Source organism: Carcharodon carcharias, chromosome 27, assembly GCF_017639515.1.
Source record: "Carcharodon carcharias isolate sCarCar2 chromosome 27, sCarCar2.pri, whole genome shotgun sequence".
NCBI lineage: Eukaryota > Metazoa > Chordata > Chondrichthyes > Lamniformes > Lamnidae > Carcharodon > Carcharodon carcharias.
The window spans coordinates 11,546,638-11,555,319 of NC_054493.1; the positions used below are offsets into that span (position 1 = coordinate 11,546,638).

An 8,682-nucleotide genomic window follows, 5' to 3' on the forward strand; every position below is an offset into this window, starting at 1 on the left:
ATAGTACAGATGTCTTTCAGGGGAAGCTTGACAAGCATTTGAGATTTTTATGGCTCACTCAGGATTTTTTTCAAAAAGACCAATAAGGCAACAGGAGATATTTTGATGGGTTTGAGAGTGTGTGTTTGGGTGTCTGTGAGTGTGAATGCTGCTTCTCATTAGCTGCAGTGCAAACTTTCCTCTCTCTGAGCAGACAATGTTGCTCATCTTAGAATCCCATCAAGTTATTTGAGTGTCAATTCATTTATTGAAACCAGGGACTTTCCCTGTTCTGAGGATGGCATTGACATTGGGTTGACATCCAAAGTTAACTAATTTACTGCAGAAACACCTTTGAGAATTTGTGAATTAGGAGCAAAGATCCCAGAGAACGGTTCTGCACAGTACACCGCAGGCCCAACAGCTCAAACGCTAAACTGTGTACGTTCCTGAAATAATCCTTGCTGACTGTCCCGAATGAATCAATTTCATTAACAAATGTTGAAATGTTTACTCCACACCCACAGGGTTTCATCTGTTTAAAGCCACAAACAGAAAGGTCCAGTTTTCTCCTGGAATTTGAGACAAATCAGCTTCCAAAATGATGCCGAATTTCAGCCAATGAGGGAGACCCGGGTTAAGTTCCGCCCCCCCGTTCAACCTGATTGGTTGGAGGACCATCCACACCAGCTTGGTCCTCCAACTCCGCCCTTTCGCCCTATTGGTCCGTCAATCAGCCAGGCAGAGTGATCTGGAACAAAAACAGAATTACCTGGAAAAACTCAGCAGATCTGGCAGCAGCGGCGGAGAAGAAAAGAGTTGACGTTTCGAGTCCTCATGACCCTTCGACAGAACTTGAGTTCGAGTGTGATCTGGAGCATGCGCAGTGCACGTATGAACGGGTCATGTGGAAACCCGTGAGAAACTGCCGGACGAGCGGGAGGGATGGAGCCGGAGGGAAAGTGTAGGTTCCAAACACGCCCTCCCCACAGTAACAAACAGAGGCAGTCGTGTCAAATGTAAAGCGAGTGAGAAACAGCGGAGTGCGGAATAGTAATAGGTGGGTTTGTGCCAGCCCTTCACACACTCCGGATGGAGGCCTCAAATCCCAGATAAGAAGCTCCTGTTCTCATGGTTGTAGCGAAAAATAGCAATTGTTCCTGGGTCATAGGCCCGAGTTAACGGCCGCCATCTTAATAAGGTCAATTTTCAGCAGGGCGCATGCGCGATCATCCTTGTCCCTGTCAGCAGGAAAGAATGTTGTGAAATCCTATAAAAACAAAAAAAAACAAAAAAACTGCGGATGCTGGAAATCCAAAACAAAAACAGAATTACCTGGAAAAACTCAGCAGGTCTGGCAGCATCGGCGGAGAAGAAAAGAGTTGACGTTTCGAGTCCTCATGACCCTTCGACAGAACTTGAGTTTGAGTCCAAGAAAGAGTTGAAATATAAGCTGGTTTAAGGTGTGTGTGTGGGGGGCGGAGAGACAGAGAGGTGGAGGGGGGGGGTTGTGGTTGTAGGGACAAACAAGCAGTGATAGAAGCAGATCATCAAAAGATGTCAACGACAATAGTACAATAGAACACATAGGTGTTAAAGTTAAAGTTGGTGATATTATCTAAACGAATGTGCTAATTAAGAATGGATGGTAGGGCACTCAAGGTATAGCTCTAGTGGGGTTTTTTTTTATAATGGAAATAGGTGGGAAAAGGAAAATCTTTATAATTTATTGGAAAAAAAAAAGGAAGGGGTAAACAGAAAGGGGGTGGGGATGGGGGAGGGAGCTCACGACCTAAAGTTGTTGAATTCAATATTCATTCCGGAAGGCTGTAAAGTCCCTAGTCGGAAGATGAGGTGTTGTTCCTCCAGTTTGCGTTGGGCTTCACTGGAACAATGCAGCAAGCCAAGGACAGACATGTGGGCAAGAGAGCAGGGTGGAGTGTTAAAATGGCAAGCGACAGGGAGGTTTGGGTCATTCTTGCGGACAGACCGCAGGTGTTCTGCAAAGCGGTCGCCCAGTTTACGTTTGGTCTCTCTGACACTTCCCTTCCCTTCCTTGACCTCTCTGTCTCAATCTCTGGTGATAGACTGTCCACCAATATCCATTACAAACCCACCGACTCCCACAGCTATCTCGACTGCAGCTCCTCACACCCCGCTTCCTGTAAGGACTCAATCCCATTCTCTCAGTTCCTTCGCCTCCGTCGCATCTGTTCCGATGATGCTACATTCAAAAACAGTTCCTCTGACATGTCCTCCTTCTTCTTTAACCGCGGTTTTCCACCCACGGTCGTTGACAGGGCCCTCAACCGTGTCCGGCCCATCTCCCGCGCATCCGCCCTCACGCCTTCTCCTCCCTCCCAGAAACATGATAGGGTCCCCCTTGTCCTCACTTATCACCCCACCAGCCTCCGCATTCAAAGGATCATCCTCTACCATTTCCGCCAACTCCAGCATGATGCCACCACCAAACACATCTTCCCTTCACCCCCCTTATCGGCATTCCGTAGGGATCGCTCCCTCCGGGACACCCTGGTCCACTCCTCCATCACCCCCTACTCCTCAACCCCCTCCTATGGCACAACCCCATGCCCACGCAAAAGATGCAACACCTGCCCCTTCACTTCCTCTCTCCTCACCGTCCAAGGACCCAAACACTCCTTTCAAGTGAAGCAGCATTTCACTTGCATTTCCCCCAACTTAGTCTACTGCATTCGTTGCTCCCAATGTGGTTTCCTCTACATTGGAGAGACCAAACGTAAACTGGGCGACCGCTTTGCAGAACACCTGCGGTCTGTCCGCAAGAATGACCCAAACCTCCCTATTGCTTGCCATTTTAACACTCCACCCTGCTCTCTTGCCCACATGTCTGTCCTTGGCTTGCTGCATTGTTCCAGTGAAGCCCAACGTAAACTGGAGGAACAACACCTCATCTTCCGACTAGGGACTTTACAGCCTTCCGGACTGAATATTGAATTCAACAACTTTAGGTCGTGAGCTCCCTCCCCCATCCCCACCCCCTTTCTGTTTCCCCCTTCCTTTTTTTTTCCAATAAATTATAAAGATTTTCCTTTTCCCACCTATTTCCATTATACAAAAAAACCCCCCACTAGAGCTATACCTTGAGTGCCCTACCATCCATTCTTAATTAGCACATTCGTTTAGATAATATCACCAACTTTAACTTTAACACCTATGTGTTCTATTGTACTATTGTCGTTGACATCTTTTGATGATCTGCTTCTATCACTGCTTGTTTGTCCCTACAACCACATCCCCCCCCCACTCCACCTCTCTGTCTCTCTTTCTCTCCGCCCCCCACACACACACCTTAAACCAGCTTATATTTCAACTCTTTCTTGGACTCGAACTCAAGTTCTGTCGAAGGGTCATGAGGACTCGAAACGTCAACTCTTTTCTTCTCCGCCGATGCTGCCAGACCTGCTGAGTTTTTCCAGGTAATTCTGTTTTTGTTGTGAAATCCTATCCTGGACTGGCAGGAATGGACTTTGGAAACTCCTTTTACAGGGGATTAGAATGTGAGGATTTACACACAACAAACTCAAATCAAAAATTAGGTTAATCTCTTTTGATATGGGTTTTTAAAATTCTGAATGGGGTGGTCTATCCAATAGTGGGAGCCTTCTTCAGCTCTCTGCCCAAAGGCAGCTCCGACTGACAGCCTCGCGATCTCCATCACGGGTCAGCGAAGGAGGCAGGTGCAGAATCCACCCCAGCCAGAATGGGGATTTAATCCTGTGCTGTTGGCACCAATCGGATCCACAACGGTCATCCAGCTGCCCATGGAATCCATGTTGTTGTGGCAACAGACACTTCTACGTGCATGTTGTAATGTGGAGCTATGGATAGTGATGGGAGAGGTTCGAGTTTCTTTCCATCTCATGTGGATGACCAGAAATCTCTGCCATTGGTATATGTTGGCAGGATTTACAGGTTGATACTCAATCTGTTTGGCTGAATAATAAACGCTTCTTCCTTGGCCATCAAGACCTGGGGGGGGTGGGACTTGAACCTGGAGCTTCAGGCTGAGAGGCAAGGACACTTCCACTGCACCACAACCTCCCGAAAACACCATAGAGACTAATCCAACAGGGAAATAGGAGATCTTTCTTTCCTCAGGCAGTAGTTAAAATGCGGAACTCACTACAACTGGAAGTGGTTGACACAAATAACTTAAGATGCTTTCAAAAGGAAACTAGATGAGAACATGAGATAAAAGGGATTCAAAAGATAAGCTGAAAGACTGAGATGAGGTTGGCAGAACAGCAGGAGACTCGTGTGGATTGGAAACTCTCGCAGCGACTGGATGGGCCAAATGGCCCGTTTGTTTAATGTATATTATATGTAATTCATTGTAAACTTATCTTACAGGGTGTTAGAACAGGAGGATTTGCAGTCAGGAAAAACAAACTAAACCTCATGTCAAAATCTGAAAGTCACTCAATTCATCGGGATCTGAAGATTTGTACGTCTGAAGGGATTTAATTGACCATCTCAGCTGGAAACTGGTGAGAGGCCGTTCACTTGCTCCTCCTGTGTGAAGGGATTGATACAGCTGGTAAACATGCTGACACGACAGCGCGCTCGCAATAGTGAGAGTCCGTTCACCTGCTCCATGTGTGGGAAGACATTCATGTGTTCATCCAACCTGCTGGCACACCAGCTCGATCACGTTGATGAGGATCCTCTTCAATGCTCTGACTCTGAGAAAAGCTTTGATACTTCTGAGGAACTGGTCCAACACCAGCGAGTTCACGCTGACAAGAGACCGTTTAGCTGCTCCCACTGCGGGAAGAGGTTCAGGCTATCCTCCCGCCTCGCGGAGCACCAGCTCCTTCACACACACGAGAGGCCGTTCAGCTGCTCTCACTGTGGGGAGTCGTTCAGCGAGTCAGTGCATCTCACTGAGCACCAGCCAGTTCACATCAAGGACAGACCGTTCAGCTGCTCCCAGTGTGGGAAGAGATTCACTCAGTCCTCCCATTACACTGAGCATCAATTGGTTCACTCAGAAAAGAGACCTTTTAAATGTACTGAATGTGAGAAGACCTTTAAAAGAAGCATTAATCTGCTGAGACACCAGTGCATTCACACTGGGGAGAGGCCGTTCCCCTGCTCGGTGTGTGGGAAGAGATTCACTCATTCATTCCATCTTATCATACATAAGCGAGTTCACACTGGAGAGAGACCATTCACCTGCTCCCTGTGTGGGAAGGGATACAGTCGGTCATCTGATCTTATGATACACAAGCGATTTCACACTGGGGAGAGACCGTTCAGCTGCTCCGAGTGTGGGAAGGGATTCACTCGTTCAACCCACCTTTCAATGCATAAGCGAATTCACACTGGGGAGAGACCATTCCCTTGCTCTGTGTGTGGGAAGAGATTCACTCAGTCATCCACCCTGCTCACACACAAGAGAGTTCACACCGGGGAGAGACCATTCACCTGCTTCGTGTGTGGGAAGAGCTTCCCTCGTTTGAGCCACGTTTTGATACACGAGCGCATTCACACCGGGGAGAGGCCGTACATTTGCCCCGTGTGCAGGAGGGAATTTACTTGTTTACACCACCTGCTGAGACACCAGCCTGTTCACACTGGGGAGAGGGCGTTCATGTGCTCTGTGTGTGGGAAATGTTTCACTGAGTCGTCCAGCCTCCAGAGACACCAACGCATCCACACTGGAGAGAGACCGTTCACCTGCTCCGTGTGTGGGAAGAAATTTGTTCAGTCATTTGATCTGGTGAGACACGAGCGAGTTCACACCAGGAAGAGGCTGCTCACCTGCTCCATGTGTGAGAAGAGATTTATTCGCTCATCCAGCCTGCTGAAACACCAGCAACTTCACATGTCACCGACAAAGTTGGATTGTGTTGTTGCTGCTATGGATCATGTCCAGGACTGAACCTTTTCTCCTTTCTAACTCCAGATTATTTCAATTCTCAGACCTTCTGTTAATCTCAAGGACAATTCCCAGCTCCCCATACCTTCCAGAGTATTTTCCCTAGCCTTGGGATCCAGGGAAGGTATCGGTAACACACGTGGGATTGCTAAACACAAAATCCAATCTATTAATCACTTTCAGGTACTGGAATTAGTGTCCCCCCCAAAGCATCTCTCTCACCTTTTAACATCACACCTGTAAAGGAGGTTTAAATGTAAATCCTCATAAACTTAACAGGAACCAGCAGGCTGATGAGACTGTTAAACTGTTAGCGTGCTCCTGTACTGCTCTGTATTTTGCCTGTAATGGAAAATGCCTGAATCCTTTCTCCCAGTGGAACCTTTGCTGTTATGAAATGTGGGAGAATACTAATGAGTCTCTCATCCTTGCCCATGTCTGCTGCAATTGTGTAGAAAGGGGATGTGTAAAGAGCTGGTCTTCATGTGAAGATGTGAACCAAGGAAACGGTATGTGTGTGTGATAGTAACACAGCCTTGTGCTCACACCCAGAACAATGCACAGATATCCTTGTGGCTATGGTTTGAGCAGGGTGAGATCACAGATTTGGTGAACAATTATAAATATCTCCAGTGTAGCTGCAGCTTTTTAGATCAGAGCTGGGGAGAAGAGAGCTCTGAATCCACTGTATTATCTGTTCTCTGGATCGGGTAAGTACATTTTTTCAATATAACGGTGTTTTATTCAAGAAATACATTCACAGCTCAAAGACTGAATTGTAACTTACAGCAAGAAAATTCATAAAATTTAATATATATATAATCTAGTTAAAAACATGGGGAATATGTGACAATCTGTCATAACAAAAATCAGCAAACAAATGCAGCAGGTAACAGGGAAGCGGTGGATGAGATATTAAAGGAAGGAATATTGAATTAAAATTATGTTAAAATTACAGACTAATCCACCATTCCTATGTTACAGGCTCTGAAGTATATAAATGATGACATTTATAATTACTTCATTGAGGATTGGAACCGTGTAAGGAATTACTCTGTATGATTGCAGTGCTATTAATAAAGTCAAGAAAAAACAATCTGATGTTGTGAGCTTGATTATCTGGTGTCTGAAACCACAGGATTCAATGTTTAGAGTCAACAAGCTGAACAAGGAAACACATCACAGCCCAATACTCCAGCTCGATATTCACAGGAGGAAGTCTGTTATCGAACACCTTGAGTGGTCGGAACAGAGGAAAACCCTCCAATCATTTATAAATATCTTTCAAATGTCAACAGGTTCCAACTGTCAGTCTCCATTACATTGAATTTATTGGAAGGTGAGAGAGGTTAAAGGTTCCATATTGAAATGCACCTTCTTGTTATTGCCTTACATTGGTAGACCCAAGAATATCACACAAACATTTTAAATCCTCGTACCATAATTACCACAGTCATTTTCAGATTGGAAACTTAAACCTGCTGTTTCACTCTCAATCAGGAACAGAACACAGTTTTACACCAATCTCTAATTTGACAGCATATGTCTAGCATTCACCATGTTCTTCCTGACTCTAAACCCAGTTGTAAAGGAGCTTTCTGTTCCGTGTCTAGGAATTCTGAACCATGGATGAGAGCGGCTGGGCCACATTTCTTCCACACCTCAGGATTAACCCATAAATTCAGTCCTGCTTGTGGAAGAAATATGGCCCAGCTGCTCTCATCCATGGTTCAGAGCTCCTAGACACGGAACAGAAAGCTAATGTTTAGAGTTTGCCAATCCTCACCTAACAATATCCTGTAAAAAGAGTTCACAAAAGTCATCATGTCAGTCCAGGATAGAAATTCAGAACAGACAATTCAAGTTTCGGTGTAACATGTTTTCCCTCAAAGCTGTAAAACCCCATCCTACAACCCGTCTTCCCTGTGCAGATTCCAGTTAAGTTTCTGTCCTCCTTTCCCAGTTTTCTCTCTCCCTCTCCTCTGGCCGGGTCCAGTTCTCCAGCTCTTGTGTGCAAACTGAGAATAAAATCAATGAATCAATCATTTTCTCTCCTGGTCACTGGGACACTGAAGCCCTGATTACCCAATGTCCCCTCACCAAGATGGCCAGGGAGGCACCCGGCTGGCTGAACATGGCCTGCCCTCCTCTCTCAAATGGCAACCGGTAGTCTGGCTAACCTGGGCATGTCACCAGGAAGGGACCCCCAACTCCCATGTCTGCCTATTTCTTAGGCAGTTGATCTGGATCAAGGATGACTTGTTTCCACACTGGTTTGATGGGTTTTGAAATGGCTTATAAGTCCAATGCCTGATCTGTAGACACTGCTATATGCAGGGGAGGTAGTGCCTAAAGGGTTGGGTAGATGGGTGGTTTGGAGGTTTGTGCACTCTATCAATTGCCTCAACTTCACCTCTGTGTGTTCCTGACCAAGTTTCTCAATGTATTCGATGCCTTCCCAAATGAGCCTTCTCTGTTTTAACCAGTCACGATCCAGGATCTCCCATGAGTTGGTGGGGATATCTGATCTCTTCAAGGATGTGTTAAGGAGATTACTAAAGTGTTTCTGCTGACCTCCTGAGAGTCTCCTGCTGTGACTTGAGTTCCGAGTACAGCAGTTGCTTTGGGTGTCTGGTTTCAGAAATACGAACAACATGTCCCACCCAGCAGAGCTGGTTTAGAATGATTAGCGCTTCAGTGATGGAGCAAGTTGGCTTGGGAGAGGACGCTGCTGTTGGACCGCCTTTCTTGCCACAGGATTTGGAGGATCTTGTGAAGGC

At 46.3% G+C, this 8,682-nt stretch overlaps 1 protein-coding gene across 3 annotated transcripts; it reads left to right on the forward strand.

Annotated features, from left to right (window-relative positions):
- Positions 1-766: 766 nt before the first annotated feature.
- LOC121270572 (zinc finger protein OZF-like) lies at positions 767-6,998 on the forward strand. Of its 3 annotated transcripts, none has more exons than XM_041175939.1 (2): positions 767-1,039; positions 4,372-6,998. In XM_041175939.1, exon 2 carries the CDS (start codon positions 4,565-4,567, stop codon positions 5,903-5,905), a length of 1,341 nt encoding a protein of 446 aa, XP_041031873.1. In that variant the 5' UTR covers positions 767-1,039; positions 4,372-4,564; the 3' UTR covers positions 5,906-6,998. The 3 variants fall into 3 exon arrangements, with proteins under 3 accessions (XP_041031873.1, XP_041031874.1, XP_041031875.1); XM_041175940.1 differs by having other exon boundaries at positions 767-943; XM_041175941.1 differs by lacking the exon at positions 767-1,039 and adding an exon at positions 3,477-3,518.
- The last annotated feature ends 1,684 nt before the right edge of the window (positions 6,999-8,682 follow it).